This window comes from Ambystoma mexicanum, chromosome 3p, assembly GCF_040938575.1.
Source record: "Ambystoma mexicanum isolate Mex_15411 chromosome 3p, UKY_AmexF1_1, whole genome shotgun sequence".
In the NCBI taxonomy this organism is placed as follows: Eukaryota; Metazoa; Chordata; class Amphibia; order Caudata; family Ambystomatidae; genus Ambystoma; species Ambystoma mexicanum.
In genome coordinates this window covers 664,884,270-664,906,539 of record NC_090925.1, presented here as the reverse complement: position 1 = coordinate 664,906,539, position 22,270 = coordinate 664,884,270, and the positions used below count along the sequence as shown (strand labels likewise).

At 43.8% G+C, this 22,270-nt stretch overlaps 1 protein-coding gene across 1 annotated transcript in view; it reads left to right on the top strand.

Moving 5' to 3' along the window:
• Positions 1-22,270, top strand: part of LOC138579940 (uncharacterized) — a 256,110-nt gene that overhangs the window by 28,608 nt on the left and 205,232 nt on the right. The window contains exons 5-8 of the mRNA XM_069650158.1: positions 330-383; positions 7,595-7,636; positions 8,859-8,933; positions 15,087-15,152. Of these exons, the coding sequence (XP_069506259.1) occupies positions 330-383; positions 7,595-7,636; positions 8,859-8,933; positions 15,087-15,152 (237 nt within the window). The remainder of the gene's footprint in view (positions 1-329; positions 384-7,594; positions 7,637-8,858; positions 8,934-15,086; positions 15,153-22,270) is intronic.

Below are 22,270 nucleotides of genomic sequence, written 5' to 3'. Positions count from 1 at the left end.
GGGATTTCCTGGTGGGCCTCTGCACCCCGGGCCTCTTTTATGTGGTATTTCCAAATGTTCTCATAGGAAAAGCGTTGAGCTTGATGAAAATATGTAATATGGAGCCACTTTGATCATTATTTCCAGGGCCTCTTTTGGTTCTCACTCCACCCCTGCAGCTGGGCCTCTCTGTGGTGGATGTGCCAGTAAATGATCAGATAATTACAGGGCTAATCAAGATGTCCAGGGAGGCAGGACTAATAGATTCATGTGCGCATGAACATGCAAGTAGCTCTAAAGTTGCCCAGCACTGTGCTTACTGCAATCCATCTGCTTCTGTTTTCTCTTAGAATACCTATTGCTCCAGCCGTGGACTGAGTGCAGCACAATTGTTCAGTAACCCGGTAAGAGAAGTTGTACCAAATGTGTGGAGCAGTGGCACATGTTATCTAAGGGCATGTTAGGCCTTGTAGAAACATTCAGGCAAAAACAAAAGTCGTGAGCGAGAAGAGTAAAGGGAATTAAAAAGAGTGTGTGGGGTAGAGAAAGGGTATGGCAAGGACCGAGGATTTTACATTTGAGGACGTGCGAAAACGGGACTGAAAGGCAGATATGAGATATACACACGACGGGCCTGATTTACAAAGCGATTTCCAATGAGGTTACGCCATTGTAAAACTCTTGTGCAAATCAGGCCCTCATTGTGTTAAAACAAGGGCCCTCATTCCGAGGTTGGTGCTAGTTGGTGCTAATAGTGCCATGACTAGCACCAATACCGGTACCGCCACCGATGTGGTGGTATGGTGATTTACCGGTCCATTCTGCCCTTTGCGGGACCGGTAAGTTCCCATTTGAGCCCCCATAGGGTTCAATGGGAAGGGGAAGGCTGCAATAATGGTACCGCAAATTGCGGTACCATTATTGACCCCAGTATCCCTTTGCGGGTCCCGTCCTTAACGCCTGCTAAAACCAGGCGTTAAGGGAAAGACCCGCAAAGGGACCTCGGAATAGGGCGAAAAGGGATTGCCCACACCGGTGTCATTACCGGTGCCCGGTATACCTTTGCGCCTGGGTTGTAATGACCCCCAAGGTGTGTGTGTGTGTGTGTGCGTGTGTACGTGTGTGCATGTGTGTGTGAGAGAGAGAGAGAGCAAGATGCATGCTAACTGTGTTAACACATCTTTGGTGTGTGAGAGAGAGGGAGCAAGATGCAAACACATCGTTGGTGTGTGTGAGAGAGAGAGCAAGATGCATGCTAACTGTGTTAACACATCTTTGGTGTGTGAGAGAGAGCAAGATGCATGCTAACTGTGTTAACACATCGTTGGTGTGTGAGAGAGAGAGCATGATGCATGCTAACTGTGTTAACACATCATTGGTGTGTGTGAGAGAGAGAGCAAAATGCATGCTAACTGTGTTAACACATTGTTGGTGTGTGTGAGAGAGAGCAAGATGCATGCTAACTGTGTTAACAGATCTTTGGTGTGTGAGAGAGAGAGCAAGATGCATGCTAACTGTGTTAACACATCGTTGGCGTGTGTGTGAGAGAGCAAGATGCATGATAACTGTGTTAACACATCGTTGGTGTGTGTGTGAGAGAGAGCAAGATGCATGCTAACTGTGTTAACACATCTTTGGGGTGTGTGCCTGCGTGCGTGTGAGTGCCTACCCATGCCCATTGTTAAGGAACATGCTGCTATGAACCATATCAACTATTCATATTGAAGACATACAAATATACATTCAAAGCAGCCTTGTGATCTTGTATGCTTGCCAAAGCATGGGGGAAATTCTCCCTCGTTACTCTAATACACATGGACTGATGTTGATAGAACTTCTCCCAGTTGTCTGATTGCCCCAATTGCGTCACATTGTACTCTAGTGGTTGGCATTTGGGGTCAATTACCTAAAAACCTGCTGATCGCAAGCCATTACCATCCAGGATAATGCCTGTGTTGTAAAGAATTCCCTCTTTTAGAGGGTGAGATTAGGTTAACCACATCTTGAAGCCTTCCTGCTGTGGTGTGAGGCACCTTGTGTAAAATAATATTGTTCTGTGTGGCTCATTTAGGTAGTCATCAGCAACAATCTTCTTTTCAAAATGCCTATCCTCACCTCTGATGTCAGAGGCGAGAATTTTGGAGTGTATAAACATCTATGATGCAACAGCAGGGGGACATTGCATTTTCTCTTCTCCCCTGGGTGTCCTCACAATTGCACACTTTTAACTTTCAACTATGGCATGTATTCCACCTCGGGGATCTCAGTGACATCACAGACTGCTCGTGCTTTGCTCCCCCCTTTTTAACCGGATCTCCTTCAGAACGCCTCAGTGGACATTAACTCTATATTCTGCAATGAAGTCAATGAAACGGCATAATCTCCAAACTAGAGGTGTAACTGCAGAATGCGAGAGTTACAGCAAAGTAGCAGGGAAGCTAATGCAGGATAACGGCACACAGGCAATAATGGCACATGATAAAGCAATGGCAGTTTACACTTCCAATGGCAATACCTTTTAGAGGAGAGGGGGTAGGCTTTGAGCATGAGGCAAACAAGAAATGGTGACATTAAGGAGATTCAAATGAACATTTGCAACTTGGCGCCCCTTACATGTCGCTTGATCATTAACGTACCATGCACATGTTTTTATTTGCTCATTAAGGTGTTTTATATAGCACTTTAGTGTTGCATTAAAATCACGTCAATGTGCTTGCATAAATAGATGGGGGCGGAGAGGGGCGTTTAGCCTCATGTTTAAAATGCGCCACTACACACATTGCAGAAGAATTTGGGTGGGAGCACCGGAAACTCCGTCTGCGCTCAATAAATACCATAATTATTGTATTTATTGCATTCAAATTGTAAAACATTTGTTTGCAATGACATTCGATTGTAAACTGTGACGAAAACAAAACAGAAAGAAGGAGAGAGAAAAATAGAAAAAGAGAAAAGAAAAAAGAGTAAAACATAGAAATAGAAATACCATAATGCAAATAATAGTAGGTATGCAGAGCGCTGAAGTAGCAGGGAAGCAAGCAGCCAGAGGCTGGGGCCCACAGGGAAGTGCAGCAGGGTATGGGAGAGGGTGGACGGGACGGAGGGTGCCATGTAGCGGCTTGGCATTCATGGGGGCTCGGGGGCTCTCCGACAAGGACCAGGAGAGGGCCAGGCGCAACAGCTTGTACCAGCGGAATGTGGCCTTTTGTGTTGCAATGCGCATGTGCAAACTTTTCTGTGTGACCAATGGACATTGAGCGTAGTGACGACATAATGATCATGTTCATAACAATAATAGTGATGCAAGGCATCAGGGCGTAAAGAGGTAGGAGAGGGTGAAAGAGATGTAGAATTGCATTTATTTATTTATGTTTCCATGTGCTTAGCACCCTAAGCCCATGGGCATCAAGGTGCTGTTAGATAAACCTGCCCCCACTCGAAGTCTCCGTCTTTTTGATTCACCCTATGTGCCAGGAACTGTCTTTGGACTTAGCTTTTTCATACCTATATGCTATCATCATATTTACAGTGGATCAGTCCATCAATCTCTACAACGTGCAACAACAAAAACATTCAGACTCTTTCTCAACTGTGTCATACTGCTCTCTAATCCCCCTTCTCATACCACAATCTCTAATGCATTTTCAGAATTTGGCAATAATTGCTTTATGTCCGCGCCATAATCAAGTCACAAATCACAGTCTCTATCCTACTCCCAATGGCTGCTGGTCGCTGGTTCTCCATCATGCCAGTGGTGCTATACATGTACTGTCGGTACACCCCTTTGGCATCTAGCACCCACCACCACATCACTGATATAGTATACAATGATTGCACGCTCTCCCAAGATTTTTGATGAAGCACATGCTCAGTCTGTCCCAAATCATCTGGAAGCCACAATTCTTTTCTTCTAGCTCCTAAATGATTAACCCTGCTTCAACTCACTATTCTATTTCTAATTTCATAGGTGGCACTTTAGCTCCACACATATGAGCCAAACTTAATGGCATAGAATGTGGACTGTGGAGGAGAAACCTGTGCATTGCCTGTGACCCTGCCAGGTATATTGCCCATCTTTTCTCTCTGTACTCGTGCCGCACAGCCATTGGTGACACACATTCAATTATGATGCAGGCGGTACCTGCAATTGGCCCTTTTGTGCTGATAGGTGGATCTTAGTGGTATGAAATCCTGAATTCGGCATGTGGCAGGTGCAGTCATTACTGACTTTGGAGTGGCTTTATTTCCATCAAGAAACAAGACCATCTGGTTTCAGTAAAGATGACCTCTGCCCTCACTATATGCTGCATTTGCGTATATAACGGCTGCATTTACCTGTGAACAAGTACTTAACATAGCCATTATTTTTCAGATAGGGTTGGTGATTTAAAATTACACCGTCTGGGGCAATATTTAGAACTCTTCTGCTGTCATAAATGTATGACATCAGAGGCCAGTAGGAGGTGGAGAGATGAGGTCAGAGTCGGACTGGGACATGAAATAGGCCGTCACCCAAATAAAAGTGGCCCACCCCTTGCATCAAAAAAGTGGCCCACCTCTCACCTCACAACCCTTGACCTCTGATGACATCACCTGAAGTGATGTCATCTGACCCCACCCCAAAGTGACATCCCAGGAAGCGATGAAACACGACCTTTCACCCCTTGACAAAACAGGAAGTGGCATCAAATAGCATTGGTCCTAAGTAGACTAAATTACTGGGAATCTAAGCAGACGTCCATGGCCAAATGATAATATGTTATTGTATAGCACTTACCCTTAAGCTCTTTTTTATAGAACAAATATGCATACAATATCACCCAACCTGCGTTGGTACTCATTTATGGACCTACGAAGGATAAAAGGATTTAAAAAAAAAAAAAAAAGAAACCGGCCCCCACTCACCAGGGACGATTTTGGCCCGGACATGGGCCGAAAGGCACAGGCGCCAATCCGACCCTGGTCATAGTTACCTGTGCCCTTGACCATAGCGGCATGTCTGAAGTGCTGAGCTCACTCAGAGCAAACTATGGGGATCAGCATGCCCCGCAGCATGATGTATCACAGCCGCTATGCATGCTGGGGCTATTCCGCGGAAGCCCAGCAAGAGAGCGACGATGCTAGCACTCTGTCATCCAGTCTCAGGCAGTGAACGTGAGCCGGAAGCAATCCGAAGAACAGATGACTGAGGCCACTTGCTGTTAGGATCTTGCATCAGAGATGGACCTTAGAAAAGAGGATCAGCACACTTAGATATGGACACGGTCTTATGGGGAATGGCAAATGGAGGTGCAGGTCATGGTGGAAGAACAGCTCTTTAGTAAGGGACACAGCATCGGGAATTGGAGAGCTGCCCTGCGTCCAAGTATCGCGAGTACTAGGTTTCAATCTAGTACAGAGTTACAGAGAGGTAGATAAAGGAGCCGAGCACTCTGACTAAGAGTGCAGGAGGAGCTAAAACAAGTGAATGCTTGGGGAAAGGATATGCACCTGGTGCAAAAACAGAAATAAACTCCTTACGTACGGCAATGGCAAAGATTAAAAAAAAAAAAAGAAAAACACGAAGTTACTCAATTCTAAACTCACTGGAGGTCATCTAAAATTAATAAGTGAATTGTGCCGCAGCGATCCATTACGTTTACAGTTATGAGCAAAGCAAATAGTTCTAAATGTGCACTATGAAGTGCCAAGAAAAGGTTCAAAAACAGCAACTTTTGCCTTTACATCTTCTGTTTACACTTTGTTTTGCCAACAGTGCGGTGCCACCGCCTTGTATGTATCAGATATGCACATATGTACGTAGCTCACTTGAATGACATGAGCGAATAAAGGTAAACACATATTCCATCCCATTCAGGTGTGCATTTTCATCATGGAGTGGATGCTATCCTTGCAATCGCGCCCTGCCTACTGCAAGGCTAGGTTTTTCCATGCTAGACCAGGCAAACATCGACAGAAGTCGAGACATCGCGCCAGGATTACGCTTCATGTTAGTTATAACATATGTGGTAGGGGGAACATAAGTGGGCAGCACAGGCAAGCTGGTTGAAGCACTAAGGGAGCAACACACGGATCCCTGTCTCCCCTTCAGATAATGGAGGAGGTTAAGAACAGACGCAATTTTAAGGTTTTTCCCCAATTCATAAGATTATGTTCTTCAACGGCTCCTCCAATGCCTCTTTCAACCATTGAGTAGGGGTAGGGGCTGCCAATGTATCGGATGAGTCATACCCCATCATTGCCAGTGCAGCACAACCACCAGTGGTTGGGGGGAGTAAAAGGGAAAGGTGAGGGGGTGCCTGTTCTTGATAGTAGATACGACCGCAGACAAGTAAATGGGAGAGAGTTGAATATACAAACAAAAGCCCAAAAAGTTGCCTTTCACATGCTTTATTTGTATGTATTTTTTCAACGTCAAGGTGCACCTTCTCTCTCTTACCGGCTCATCCGTTCTACGATCACTATTTCTAAAACACACACTTTTGCTTACGAACTGATGGTAACTTGTGATATTTACCATATTCGACTTGTGGATTTTTTTATAGGTCTCTTCGAAAGAGCCATGCAACATCTTCTGAGGAACTAAGTAGAAACAAAGAACACATGTTTCCTTTCTGCCAATGTGATTCTCTCATGTGAGTTCCACCATGTGGCAAGGGCAGGGTTTTCAGTTAGCAGCTGTACTGGATCCTGAGTCTTCTTCAGGGTACCTTATTCTTGTGCCTGCTCATAGTTTGCCAGTGGTTCCTGTATTTGCCAGATGTTAAAGTGAAAAAAAGTTGAAGCCATTGGTTAGGCTCAGTCAGAACTACCGGGACTCTTCTCTGATGTGCACAAGCCAGTGATCAGTGGAGCTGAATAGACTGTACAGAAGAGGATAACCAACAATGCGCACATGTCTAATTCTCTGTAGCCTTCACCTGCTCTTCTACCTCCGGATGTACTCTGTAGTACAGGTCGAAAGACCCTTCTTCTCTGTGCCATCAGAGAAGACATGGTGTCCCACCTCTGCTTTGGATAGAGGGCGAGATGTTCATGGCTATTGGTGCGGGGAGTGCGAGTGTGCATTGGGTGCTCGAGGTTGTGCAGACATAGGCTGAGAGTGAGCAGCAAAGCTGGAGGCATGTGGAACATCTCGGATTAATTGCAGTGAGTGCCTGAGTGTGTGTTGAGTGTGACAGCAGGCGTGTAGAGTGTGATTGAGAGTGTGCAGGATGACTTTTGGTTTCGGATTCAGAGAGCAAATTTCCGAAACCGCTCCAAGACACAGGACTCCCTTTTCGATTAAATGATAAGGCAGTCTTCTTTAAATTACTGGGATATCTAAGAAATAAGGTGTATGGTTATTGTTAGTCTGCCAGCAAGCACTTTTATATTTCTAACCCTGTACTTGAAAGCCAGGTCTACTAAATGGTCTCGCGCTGCATTTCACGCTCCGGCCCCTGATTAGGAATGTTCTTTGTGGCTCATGGATCAGCCCATTGTGCTGGTTTTCAGATGGCGTGTCAGGGCTTGGGTTATGATCCCCATCTCATGGGAGGACGGCCACCAGCATGCCAGAAATAGCATTCCTTATATCTTCTTTAACTACTTCTAACGTGTTTTGTTTTTATAGAAAGACCTACATTTCTTCCTGGAACTACAGAAAATTGACCAGGTAATAATAATAATAATAATAATAATAATAATAATAATAATAATAATAATAATAATAATAATACGTGTAGCATATTGTATTTTGTTGTATTTGATCAGTTCAGAAATATTGGTTGTATTGTGTGGATGGGTGGGTGGGGAAGAGAGGAACTGCATGTGCTTTACCGCAATTGCAATGATTGAATACATTGCACATGTGAGAGTTGAGATATTTCTTCAGTTATAATTGTGGATTTTGCAAAATCACGCTCTCACTCTTGCTTTCTGGTAATTGTTGTCACTACATTTCTATTTTATGTCCCTCGCACACACGCACGTATGTGCTCTCACAGGCACACACACACACACGCACGCGTGCGCGCGCGCACGCGCTCTCTCTCTCTCTCTGGAAAAGCATTAATCTGGGCGTCTAGGTTTTCCCGTATTACCCCAAATAAAGAGAGATGTTCCAAAGTGCACGATTCTAGGATGATTTAAAGTATAGCAAATCTTTTGAAATGTTAAAAAAGAAATCTAGGAAAACAGTGGGTTTGAAAAGTCGAGATTATGGAATTGGAGACATCTCTCAATAAAGGCAGTTGAAGACCATCACGCTTGTGTAAGGGTACGTCAGGGGGCAGTCCAATCCTCCATTCACAGGCCATGGATTTGCTTGCAGTCCAGAAGAGCTGCAGCCATTGAGTAACCAAACTCCAGCACGCGACTCAGGCATTGTTATGGGAGCTCCCATCCGCTACCACGGGTAGCCATTTTGGCAGAGAAGATTGTCCAAAACCACAAAGGTCCTTATGACAGAACCACAGCATGAAATCGATCCAGTCACAGAATTGGCAGGAGAGCATTTAAACATATGCAGAAGCAAGTTGTGGTTACCAGTACACTCGGTGTTCCGGAGGAACCACCAGCAAGTGTTGCACACCGGAGGAAGGCATACTTCAGATGTGTGGCCAAGTGTTTCATAACTCCTTTAGGCTAATTTCAGTTTGTCCCTGACCCACTTAAAGTGTTAACATTCAAGGGCAGCCAGCTGTGAGCGATGCAATGGATTCCACGACACCCAATCTCACCCACTTCCCCCTGAAAGTATTCTTACACTACTCATTCATGTAGATTATTGTTCACTATTGTTTTTTTGTTATTGTATGTTTGCCTCTTTTTGAACAATGCAACAACTTCGACTTAAAGTATGTCGCTAAAAATACGTATTCTAACATTTCCTTTAGACTGGCCAGTATGGAAATATTGATCATGTTGAACATACTTGCGATGGGTTCTTCCTTGTCTTGGGAAATGCTATGGTGAGTTATATTGGATAATTACGATATGTTTCTTGAGCAAATGTTTACTTTAAAACAATTACAATATGTCTTCTGAAATGCTGAAGTTTCACCCACAGGTGGCACTGTCAATAATGATTGTTATTGGCCCGAGGTTTTGTGTCGCAAGGGCTCAGAAACCTATGTGGGGTTCGAGTTCTCTTTTATAGTATACATAACTTGTGGTAGCAGCAGTGCTTAATAGGGTAGTCTATTAGGAATGAAAATGCTGTTATAATGCTTCCTCGTTGTATCAATGACTTAGAAATCCCAATCAATTGTTTCCAAATTGTTGCACATAACTGTTTTGTGGACGCACTACACATCTTTGGGGCTCTTTAGTCCTTGCATAAGACTTCCTTTCAAGACACGAACATTACATTAAACCTCCCATGTACAAGTAATGTAAACGGTAAGACATAGTGCAAGTTTCCCCACTCTGCCAATAAATCTCACATCAACTTCGGAGGACCGACCACAGCTGGAAGGTGAGTGGCCCCATTATTAGTATGAGCTTCTAGGTGGTGCTTGCGAGTACAGATAGGGAGAAATGGCATATGAGGAGGGACACACAAGTTGTAGGTGTTGCTTTCAATGTGGTCTATGTGGCTAGATTGCTTACAATGGTGAGAAAAACACTTTACATCTGCAATTGAATTTAGTGCTACAGGACTTAATAACAGGTTAGTAATACATTGTGTACTTGAATTGGACTGAATTTGATTCATTCAGAGACTACATTTGTTGCATTCTTTGTATGATAAGGTTTCTCCATGAAGGGGGTGTCCTTCCCAAGTTGGTCCAGTGATATGTTAAGTTAAAGTTGACCCACTTAGGGTTATCTGTCTTAAGTTAAAGCAGATGTGTATCTGCTGTTATTAATTACTGTACCCTTTTGAGTATTTTTGATAGTGTCCTCTCTGGTCTCCTTGTATTGAGTTGCCGATAGTCTTTTGTAGCCCTCTATGCCCTTTGAAGGTGGAAGGGCCGTGGCCTAGTCCCAGCTGCTACAAAGGTCCTCCTGCACCAGAGGCTCTCACACAACTACTGTGCCGGTGGTCCCATGGAAATGATATGGGTTAGTAACTCTACTGGCTTCTCATATCAGGTGGCTCCTACTCAGACTACCCCCAAAAGTTGCAAACTACGTTGTTTCAGTGTCACAGGAAGACAATTGGCCCATGCTACATCTTATACCACCTCACAAATGGAGCTTCTGGATTGGCTAGAGCAGGTCCACCCTGGCCTGAGAACCTTTCTGGTCACAGAATCAGTGTACCCTTTCAAGGTGATGGGAAAGTCTATAGAGGGCTGTGTGTTCCATATTGTTGCTAATGGTCTGAACACCTAGCCTGAGAGAGTGCCTGCAGGTTGCAGTTTTGGTGGGAAAAACGTGTACCTTTCCACTCTGCCTGGCTAGGAACAACTTCTCTTCCCACCACGTGTAAATTGGCATTGTCCTACTCTGCTGGACCAAGTGTGAAGGGACCGCAAAAAGGAGTCTTTCTGTCTGCAATTATGAGGTTTATATTTTGAATTCTTGCAGGTGGCTTGCTGCCTCGGGAACCAGGAATTTTCCACCCACCCTTATCCTTGGTTGCGAACACTAGATCTGCACCTCATGATGCAGGGACAGTGCCTGCCCTTCCATGTATCTGAGGCCTGTCTTTCTAGTCTCATTCACTTCACTCACACTATAGGTTCCCTATCTGTTTTCATGGCTTTTCATGTTTTTTTTAAAATACATTTTCATTAATTTTACAACATACAAAACATAACCAACACACCCGACATTTCCGGTTACTTGTTACATCGCAATCAATTACATGTCAGTTGTTACTGTCATGGCCCCTCCATCCCCTTTAACTCGAGCTTCTGCCTCAGTTCCACAGATATCTATTCTCAGGGGGCTAGTCTCCTTCACCGTTCCCAGAGATATTGCATTTGCTGGATTCGACAAGGGAGGATCCCGACAGTGTGGCAACCATTTGTCTCTATGCCATAAGTGGTCCCACTTCTTCCCCCTCCCTACTAGCTGCCTCATACCACCCTATGGTCTCAGCATCTGCCCATTTGAAAAGGTCATTCCACCATATCTCCAATCTGGGTCTGTGAACTGCTTTCCATCCCATGGCTATTCTCCTTTTGGCCAGAATATAGACCGGTTCCTTAAGTTTACAGACATGTTTTAAGTTGCGTGGTCTGGTAAAGACCCCCATCATGCACGCCCATACAGATTCCACATCCAGCTTAATTCCCTTCTCAGATAGTCGTAGCTTGACTTCTCCCAAGAATTTTCCCACCCCAGAACATATGTATCATCCCAGCATTCACCTCCCCGCACTTGGGACATTTTTTTTACCTCTGTGCTCCCATACCTGGCGATCCTTAGGGTAGGTCATATATGCCCTGTGGGTGACATATAGCTGCATCTGCTGCAGCCAGGCATTCCTGGACTCCTTTTATGATATCCCTGGGCTCTTTCCCACTTTCCATCTTGCATGGGTTCTCCTGCTTCCTCCTCCCACTCTCTTCTCAATTGGAGCAACTCTTACTCACTTTGGGCATCACTAGTTCGTAGATCCGATATATTTCGGTCCCTCCCTCCGAAATATCATACATCGCCTCTATGGTAGCATCAGGTTGTTCTGCTAGTGCAGCCTCGGACCATGTCTCCTTTACCCATTTACGTATTTTAGTGTACGTAATGTATTGCCCACTATGTATCCCGGTATCCTCCAGTAGCTTTTGAAAGTCCAGTGACTTACCCTCTTGCCATATACCTGCCAGGGTCACCAGGCCTACCGGTTCAAAGTATTTGTGGATCCCTTTCCGTAGTTGTTCATCCTCCCAGCACAAGTGGCACCTGCGGGAGCTTGGAGCCGGGTTTCCCACCGCCTGGCACACTTTGCGCCATGTCTTCCAGCCCAGTACCAGCAATCCCGAGCACCCCTGCAGCTCTGATTTGGGTAGCCATATCAATTCTTTTAAGAAATAGGGATCTCATTCACCCCTTAGTAATCTAGTTTCTGCTGTCTCGTCTTCTGACTGCCACCTAGCAACATATTGTAGCAGTACTGCCAGGTGGTATATCTCAAAGTTTGGCAGATTAATGCCCCCTCTGTCATATTTATTCTGCAATTTCCATAAGGCTATTCTGTTTCTGGAGTTGTGCCATAGGAAACACCTGCATAGGCTCTGGAGTTTAGTAAAGAAGTGTTTGGGCAACATGTACGGGATGTTTGAAAAGAAGTGTAGTAGCCTAGGCAGGACCACCAACTTGAGCAAGGCCGCCTTCCTTACCATGGCTAAGGGGAGCGTTGCCCAGAACTCCATACTTCGCCTGATACCTTCCACTGCCCTCTCTGTGTTATGTTTGTGCTCGTCCGTGATCAAATGGTATATGTTCCTCCCCAGGTATCTGAATGTTCTGGTCTGCCAGGGTATCTGCAAGATAGGTAAATCCTCCTGTGGGACCCCTGTGTACCTCCCTAAGGGGAACATGCACGACATTTTGGGGTTCACTGCTTTGCCCGAGAGGGTGGTGTAGTGCTGCATCACCTCCAGGACATATTGCAAGTTTTCCTTTGGGAAACGTAGGTATAGCAGCATATAATCCGCATAAAATGATATCAGGTGAGGTCCCCCTTTAGCATGTACCCCTATTTCTTCGTACTTCTGTCATAGACAGATCGTTAGTGGTTCTAGTGCCAGGATATACAACATTGGGGACCATGGGCATCCCTGTCTCGTGCCTCTGCTGAGCTGCCATTTATCTGAAATGATTGCCCCCATTTTAACCCTGGCTATTGGGGAGCTGTACAACATTTTCACCCATTGCAGGTACCCTCATCCCATCCCATACTCTTTCAGGACCACCAGCATCCAAGGAAACCTTACTGAGTCGAAGGCTTTCACTGTGTCTACCGAGACTATCGCTATTTCGCTCGAGTCCCCCTTTGCCTGTTCTATGATATGATGTAGCCTCTGTGGTTGTTTGTTATGCTTATGCCCGGGACGTAACCGGTTTGACCAGGGTGTATGAGTTTGTTTATTACCCTTTTCAATTGGTTTGCTAACACTGTTGTTAGAATTTTACTATCCTGGTTTAACATGGATAGGGGTCTGTACGACCCACACTCTTGGCTTTTCATGGTTAGTTGCAATAAAGCATATGAAAGCGTAGTCCATGTATACTCTGCATATGTTTCCGCTTTGCCAAAAGAAAGGAAAGGTTCTTAGCATTATGTATATGTATTTGTCCTCTACCTACAAGAGTTACAACCATGTTTTTCATGTTTACAGGCAATAAACTAGTGTATGTCTGTGCAACTTCATGCATGAGTGCAGATTTGTTTCATGACTAGCGCAGCTATGCTGTGATGTCTCTAATTACGTCCGTGATGCTTAGCTTTGCTGTCAGTTGACCTGGTCCTTTGATGAGACCGCTGTCTGCTTCAAACCATCAACTGGATATGGTTTAAATGGCTGTCTGAGACAATGGGCCTCATTATGAGTTTGGAGGTAGCCATGCCGTTTTTAATGGCATGGCTACCCCCAAAACGGGTACCATGTCCGGGTCCCAAACATAGGGAATTACCGGGCCATTCTGACCTTGGAGGGCCTTGGTATTCCCTTTCGCGGAACCCCCGGTACGTCCCCATTCCCATTGAGCCCCAATAGGGCTCAATGGGGAGGATGCTAACAACGGGCCCGTAGTTAACATCCTGGACTGCTAGCGGGTCCCGCTCTGCACGTCTGGTCTGGCCAGGCATACAGAGAGGGCCCACTGAAAAACTCGTAATGAGGCAGCCCGGAATTAACGGTGCCGGTCCCTTACCGTCACCGTTCATTCCGCGGCTGCCTTCCTCGTAATGAGGCCCAATATCTCTTGTCATATCTGTGATACATTGGTGCAGCCGCTGACTGGCCAAACAGCAAGTTATACCTTTCATTTTTCATTCAGCATGTTGATAGTTGCATAGGGGACATAAGGGCCATTCCCAGGACCCCTTCTTAAGTTGGTGTGGGTCAGCCATAGTCTGGTGATATTCCATGGACTGGTAATGGTAAATCATGGTTTTACTGTCTTTGACAACAATTGTTGGGGTGGTTGACCATGGTTGAGGGCAGTTGTCCATAGTTTGATCATGATTACGCGATGGTCGATGGCCTGGTAATTATGTACCCAGGTCTGGTGATGCTTGACCATGGTTGGAGATGGTGTGAATAGGTTGGTGATGGCCACCCTTGATTGATAAAAACTGACCATGACTAGGGATGTTTGACAATGATCCAGCAATGGTCAACCGTTGTCAACCATGGTCAGCAATGGTTTACCATGGTTTCTCTATGATGGACGATTGTCTGGCAAATTTGATCAAGATATAGTGATAGTCAACCATATTTGGTGATGATGGACGACCCTGGTTGGTGATGATCTGCAAAGGTTGGAAATGGTTTGCAATGATCAGCAATAGTCAACTATGCTTATCTAAGGTGGACTGTGCTTGTTGGTGGATCCAGCAGAGCGCATGTCCACTGTTATAACACCTCTACCACTTAGAATACTACCAAACACCTTACCCTAAAATGGATGTAAAGCAAGCCATAAGGTTATGCATTCAAACAACACCCAGACATTATATCTGCCTCCCATATGTATATATATATATATATATATATATATATATATATATATATATATATATATATATATATGTATATACCTAATTTCTCCATATCTCTTTCATTAAATATGGGTTCCATATAGCTGGCCCTAAAGTGACAACAATTGGTCAACCTTTAAAATCAAATCACCATGAGCCACCCATGGTGTCCCCTGGAAGCTTACTTATGATGCTAACACAAATATGGTCACAATGAATACATGATTGAACAATATCTCAATATTTGGACAATCAAGGCTTTAGAGGTTAATTTGCAAAAGAGCTGGTAAAAGAATCAGAGCTGGTTAGTCAGCCTGTTCATTGTCCATTGCTATTGGTGAACTTATGTTCTGGAGTCAGTTTATGTGTGCTAAAAAGATCCTTAATACCTGAATGGATATTTTTGTGGTGTCGTATCACTTATTGAATGGGATGTTATATTTTCCTGTCTTTTGGTTTCCTTTAGGGTGGAATTTTGAAAGGTCTTGGAATAGCAGTTAATGACATTCTCTTCTTCGTGTCTGGTGTATTGGTAAGTCATGTGTTTATTATACTACTCTGATAGCAGCTGCAATTACAACATTGAAAGAGCACATTAATAGATGACAAGGGTATCCCTGGAAACTCCCAATTAGTGGCTGTAAAAAAACACTTGGAGATTTCACCTTACATCCAAGTTTCTCACCTCACTCAAATGGAAGAGCATTAAGTATGTTTACTATGGGGCTTCTCCTCCCTAATTAAAAGTATCAGAAGGCCCATAGATAACCAATATTGTGCCCAACCTTAGAAAACATGAACCATGTACCACATCTGCAGAATTCTATCGTTCTTCACCACAGGTTGAACAATAAGATTCAAACACATCACCAATGCATTACATTGGATCACTCTCGTTTGCAATGGCAAAGTCTTCCCCCATTTCAACAGTTTAAAGGCCTGGTCTCATCAGGGTAGGCCAACAGATCTGAGAGGCACGGAAAAGAACAGGCACTGAGTGTTACCTGAGGGCACAAGCAAGTGACATCGCTAATCTGACCTTCACTGGGACTGATCCTCAAATATTGGTACTACTCTGCTCTGCCCACCACTGCATTAAGTCAATTCCTCTTGGTCCTCTGAAAGTCATTCATAGCAAAACAGCATCAAACCCACAAAGAAAACACCTGTATCCAGTTCATCACAATGAGCAACCCAGAAAGTCAAGACCTATAGGTGTGTTGTCTCTGTTCATGTGGAAGTCACATCAACAGGCCAACAGTGATAATTATGTTTCCTTAATAGAAGAGGAGTTATGCTCTCCTCCCACAGGTGCCATCAAGATGTCAAACCCCAATATGGACAAAACATAAAAAAGGCCCCATATGAATCCTACAAACTCCCGGAGCGTGACCCTTATAAAGGGGATCAAACTACTACATATCTACGTAAAGACCCACAAAGCCCTCTAGTACCCCCAACACAGTCAAGCACAAACATTTACACCGGTCAGATATATGAAATTCATTAAAAATATCATCAACAACAGCCGTCAACCACAACCATGTGTGATCTTATTTATCAGGCATGCTGCTTAGCAAATTACTATTACTAACCAAAGCCTTCAAATTACTTTGTACACACATAGCGCTTACAAGAGAGATGGGGTAGTTTTAGCACTGCACTCATCATGTACACATTGTTCTCGGAACAAACGTGTCCACATTTGTACATGCAGCAATTGTATGAATTTACTGGTGTCATTCCTTGTAGTAGTCCATTAAGGCCCCTCATGTCATGTGGTTAGCTTTCTTTGGCAAACCTTAGCCTGCATATAACACCTTCAAGCATTCACCTGTAAAGCATTGGTCAGGTGATGGTCAGGTGATTCCAATCTGGGAGCACAAAAGAAATAAAACAGCAACTCAAGACCTGAAGGTTAACCATAATGTTCTCTTATTTATTTATTCGTATTTGTATGGCGCGCAGCAGCCCAAAGACATTGTGGCACTTGTTACAGAAAGTCTCTGACAGCAGGCACATCGGTTAAACATCATCCACAAAGATGAGTACATATTGAACCGTGAATAACAAAGTGCTAGTGGCTACGAAACTGAAAATTGCCAAGACTCAGATCTACCAGCTCTCAGCTAAGACTTACATTAAATGAACACAAACATAACTGCACAACTAGGGGGCAGACCCATTTATTTTGCACACCACCAAATGTGGGGAATAACTATTCCTAACAAAATAGGCAGTGCTCGATATTCAAGTTTTTATAATGGTTAGCAACACATTCACCAATCCACAGGACTTGCTGCCAATGCTGTCATGCACTATCCTGCACACTATCCTGAAAAATGTGAAATTACTTTCACACACCAGGGTGCACTCTTCGATTGGGCGATGATCTCCTAGTGGCCATTCCTAGGTTTCATCGTCTGAGAACTGGGGGGCATGCTTTCTCCGTCGCCATGGCAAAATTCTGGAATGGTCTGCCCACTCCTCTTAGACCTTTCGTCATCTTCTAAAAACCTGGCTTTTTTAGGCCCCCTAGTGGCACTGATACTTTGTGTTTTCTGGCGCCATGATGCCCTCATTCGACCGACCACGCACGTTACAAACATAACATAACTTAACATAACACCATGAGTCAAAAACATGGAATATGCTGTAACAAAACCACTTAAAAAGTCTGCACATATTATTTCTTTTTTTATTTTTAAATAGAGAGATCCTATGGACCTTCCTTCAAAAACTCTGAACCAGAAGATTGCAATCTGCCTGCAAACCAGTTTGTGGAGAAAGTGATGCGAATGAAACTTACACACTATAGTCCATACATATTCAAGCTATTCACTACATTCTAAATACCAATCCACTCTAGATCTGCATATAATATGTGCAGACATTCAGACTTCAGGCAGCCGTTCTCACTTTTAACTCGACTGTGCCGATGATGCAGTGCCCGTGTGGCTGAGTGTGAAATCCCTGCAGAGTTATATGTACGTGTGCCCTCCATCTCCATGCATAAGAGACACCTCGCAATACACATGTTCCAACATTAAACAATGATTGAACGGAAGCATATCCACTCTCAGCACACATGTTTTTCTTAATGATGGGAAGGCACTACATGCTAGAATGCTAGATAGTGCATGCATGTGCAGCTCGTCTCACCGATAATGCATCCTGGATTCCCCACATTAATTAGGGGCCGTGTTTATCAACAGTCAAATGGGGCAATATTTACTTTTTGCTCAGCATTCTTTTAGGGAAACCTATTCTACTCCGTATTGAAGGGTGCACAGCCAAGGATGTGAATGCAGCCACCTATGTGGCATGATATGGTGATCTTTGAAATACAACAAATCATAACATGTGGAGACTCTTATATAGAAGAATAGTGGGAGTACCTTGTCCCACACCTGCGCTTGCACTTCTTCGTGACTTGGACATGTTTTGTGACCCCATTTTGCCGTGGATTGTTGTCTGGCAGAATGGCAGTGCTGCTCTGGTTAAGCCCAATATCTCTTATATACTGGTTTGGGTGCTCATCTAGAGAATCCCTCAGAAAGTGGATGTCATAAAATCATGGGAAAAGGTAGGAATAAAAACAAAGAGGGGATGGATGGAATCTTTAGAATCACACTTAAACCTCTGGTAATTGCTCCCGGCAAACATTCTTCACCTGCCATAACAGAAAGGGGAAAGACTATGTGCAAATCGGGCTTGTCCCCACACCCAAAGTGGCAGTCCAGCCCGAACTGCTTGGTCACATCCCTTCGGCACTAGACCACAATCATCCCCAGACATATTACACCTTCATTGGGCATCCTCAGTGAGGAGCATCTTGGGTCTCTAGACCCATCAGGTACGAGACCCACATCTGGGCATAGCCGTCCCACTCGGGGTAACAAAGCAAAATCAAACAAGTGATGGCTGGAAGGTTTAGAATTAATCTTACACTGCTGGCAATTGCTTTGGCCAAACCTACAGACAATCGTTCTGGTAGGAGCAGACAGCAGTACAAGCAATGTTAAAGCAGAGGGCAAACACACCTTGAAAGAATGCTTTAAAGTTAAAAGAGAAACTCATAAAATCCAGAAGGCTTCTTTGAAGGCCTACAGAATGTGACCACGTGGAGACATGTGGGGCTGATTCACAGAAAGGTTAATGGTAGTAACTCTGACATTGACTGTCTTGACTTACCACTTGAGTGAGGCCATTTTTATTCACAAATAAGTTACCAGGAGTACCTCTGACTTGACTCAATTTAGTGAAGCTTAAATCGTGAATGTGTCAAGAGTTATTCCAAGTAACATATTCGTGAATCAGGCCCACTGTGTCTGAGCTGTCACAGGGATATTGCATATGATCTTTTACTCTGCTTATGTTAGGAACAAGCCCATAGAATACCATGTAAAAATACAGTCCACCTCAGACACGTATATATTGAATGACAGGCATAACCACTATAGACTTACATGAAAAGGAAATGCTTATGCTAGCACACATACATGCAAAAACAGGCTGCAGTCTACCTGCAACCTCAGTCTTGTCCACGCCTAAAAGCATCCAAGAACTGGCACTACCTACATCCATATATCTGCCAAGTGAGGAAACCATCTCACGCACTTTAGATCGACATTCATGTGGTCCAGAACGACTCTATGCATTAACAAACCCAGTCAAGCGCACACATGCAGCAACATGCATAAACATATAACACACAGATTCACTTTTACACATAAACACACCATTTTAATACATAAGCATACACAAGGTGGCTTACACCCATTGACCAACACTAAGAAGAAGTTACAGAACAATATTATCACGTGTTAATAGGAAATTGCGTACTATTACAATAGATTAAAGTATAGAGCAAAGTATACGCCTGCATGCCCAAGGAGTCCCACGACTTCACTAAACGTATTAATTCATGCCACACTGCGCCCAATACAGGGAACTCCCCTACACACTTACAACACAAAGTAGAATTTCTCCTGTACCCTTATCTGAACAAATTAACCACCTGCTACATAAATGTACAGGACTTACACAAAGAAGAAACACCCCTGCATAGTTATGTGTAAAGCAATGGCGGATAAATGGAAAACAGAAACCACCAACTAATACCTTTTTGTGAACAATGTAAAAAAAAAAAGCGTGTGCGCCAACCATTGAAGAAAGGACCTCCCATCAAAGATATATATTTTAAAAGCACTGGCCATGCATCGGAATACCCTAAACTGTTGTATTTTAGAACTATACTGCCTAGCCCACCTGCCAACTAGCCTCCAACATGCATGAGCTGGAAGCAAACCATATCAACCCACGTGCATAAATGGGAGCCAGTCTGAATCAGAAACGCCGGATCCCCATTCACCCACGTGCTTGCAAGTAAAGGGCCACTTTGCAAACACACCTGCAGTGCAATGAGCATCCAACAGACATACATTCACAGTCAGGTCAAGTCTAGATTATGGTGGGGTTTTCTGCCATGAAGGGTGGTGGGGGTTACCTGTTGTATCCATGTTCTGAGCAATTTGACAGATAGCATGTAGCCCTTAGAAACCTGATGTAGAACAGAATATCTATCTACATGCTTCAGAAATCTCGTACTGCAGGTGTATTAATAATGCATAATGCATTACCTGCATCAAAATACACAATCTAAAAATAGGGCGTTCGGCCTATGCACAGACAAATGCGCAAACTTATACAACATCAGAACCAGTCTAGTTATTGTTTATTTCAGATGTTTTAATATGATATGAGAACATGTGAAAGTGCACGTGACTACAGTTAAAACATGATCTAATAGGCGACGCTTTGAAACTGTCTGTCGGTTGGGATTTTATTAGCAACAGACTGTTTAAGGCTAGTATAGCATACATTGATTTAATTAGTCCAGCCTATGCAAAATCCTTTTAGTTCCATTTTGGATTAGGGAAGCTGGCTGTAGCGAGCCTTACAAACATCTGGAAATGCCAGGCGTCTGATGTAACGCACGTCATGCTGATTTGCCACGAGTCCTTGACATTACGACATAGATATCTAAGACTGATATTAATCAGTGCAGGGATTTGTAATGCATGCAAGCCACACAGTGTTAGCGTCACATGCACAGAGCATGGTTATCAAGGGTAAGACCAATCGGTGCATGCATGGGGTGAAACTAGCTTTAGAATGTGTCGCTCTCCCTCGGTAAAGCTAGGCGTAATTGAGGTGGTTTCCTTTTTGCTATTGAAGTTGCGAGCTGCGTTCTCCTTATGATATGTTTTTATAACATGCTGATGCTTTTATTATATCTTTTATCAATAGCGTTTGTTAATATTGTTTAAAATAGTATTGTACATTGTTTTCAATTGCTTTTATGGTTTAGTGACTGAAATAAAGATTTGCAAACTGAAAGTGAATATACAAGATCAGAACCAGTCTAGTTAATGTGTATTTAGGGTGTTTCATTATGAAATTGAGACCATATGAACGTGCACCTGAATACTCATCTAAAAGTAGCGCATTCTGTCTCAATACAAGCACATATACATAGCCCCATACTCTCAAAGTGGAGGTCTGTTGGAAATGTGTAATGGGAAATACAAACATATGGATAGACAGAGAGATAGATTGGTAGCTCCACTAGTCAGGATCCAATCACAATCACATAGTGAGGGGCACACTCCAGTTAAACAGTATAGGGCACTCTTCAGAGCCTTCCCCAACCCCTAGTTGATCAGCCAAGAGCAGCCACATTAAGTATAACACTCCCCAACAGAAAGAGAGACTGAGGTTTCGTTTAAGCAGACCCAAACTCAAAACAAGGTGAAAGAAGCATGTTCCTTTAGTTTAATTGATGTAGTGTTAGCAGTCTTAGTTCTGATACTCGTATAGTTTGACACGCTCTGACAGATAAGTCATTATAGGGTTCTGTCACAAGTGTTTGATACCTTGATACCGTGCTCGGATCTACTATGTTTCTTCTAAAACATTTGTCTGAGGCGCATTTTCTTGCATTTATTATTTCTTTTACACATGCTGCCTAAAATAAATCCACCTTACTAAATACCTAAACCTAACCCCTTACCTATATTTGTGGCAAAATGTGAAAAAAAAAAACAAATGGGCCTCGCATAAATGGGCCTTCAATGAAATGAACTAGCTGTATTGTATTGATTGTATTGTAGAAGTAATGTATATAGCACCTTTTCTCATTTGAATGGCCTCAAAGCGCTTGGTGGTAGGAACGCACCCGGGGACCGAATTCCCAGTGTGGGAAAGTTCTTAGAGGAGGCGTAAGATGTGTGTGTACATGTGGCTAAGGACATAGAAGGTCTGGCTGGGCTCCAGTAAGTAACCCAAGAGGTCAGGCATGTGGACGGTTGTTGAGGGAGTTCACGACAGAGCGCTAGTGCGCTAGTGCAGGAAAAATCAATATGTACCCAGCTAGACCGACATTTGTCGTATGTTGTCGCTGTATTCTAATGGCAGAGGTGTTGTGGAAAGTCTAGTGTTTCAGTGGCAAGCTATCCTGACAGATGTTTGAGCACTGAAGCAGCAATCCTGATACATCTTCTTGGGGCAATGAATAATCTGTCCTCACGCTCTTCAGGTGCATTGGGCTTGTTCTCTTTATGATCGTCAGAGTGCTGGGATATCATC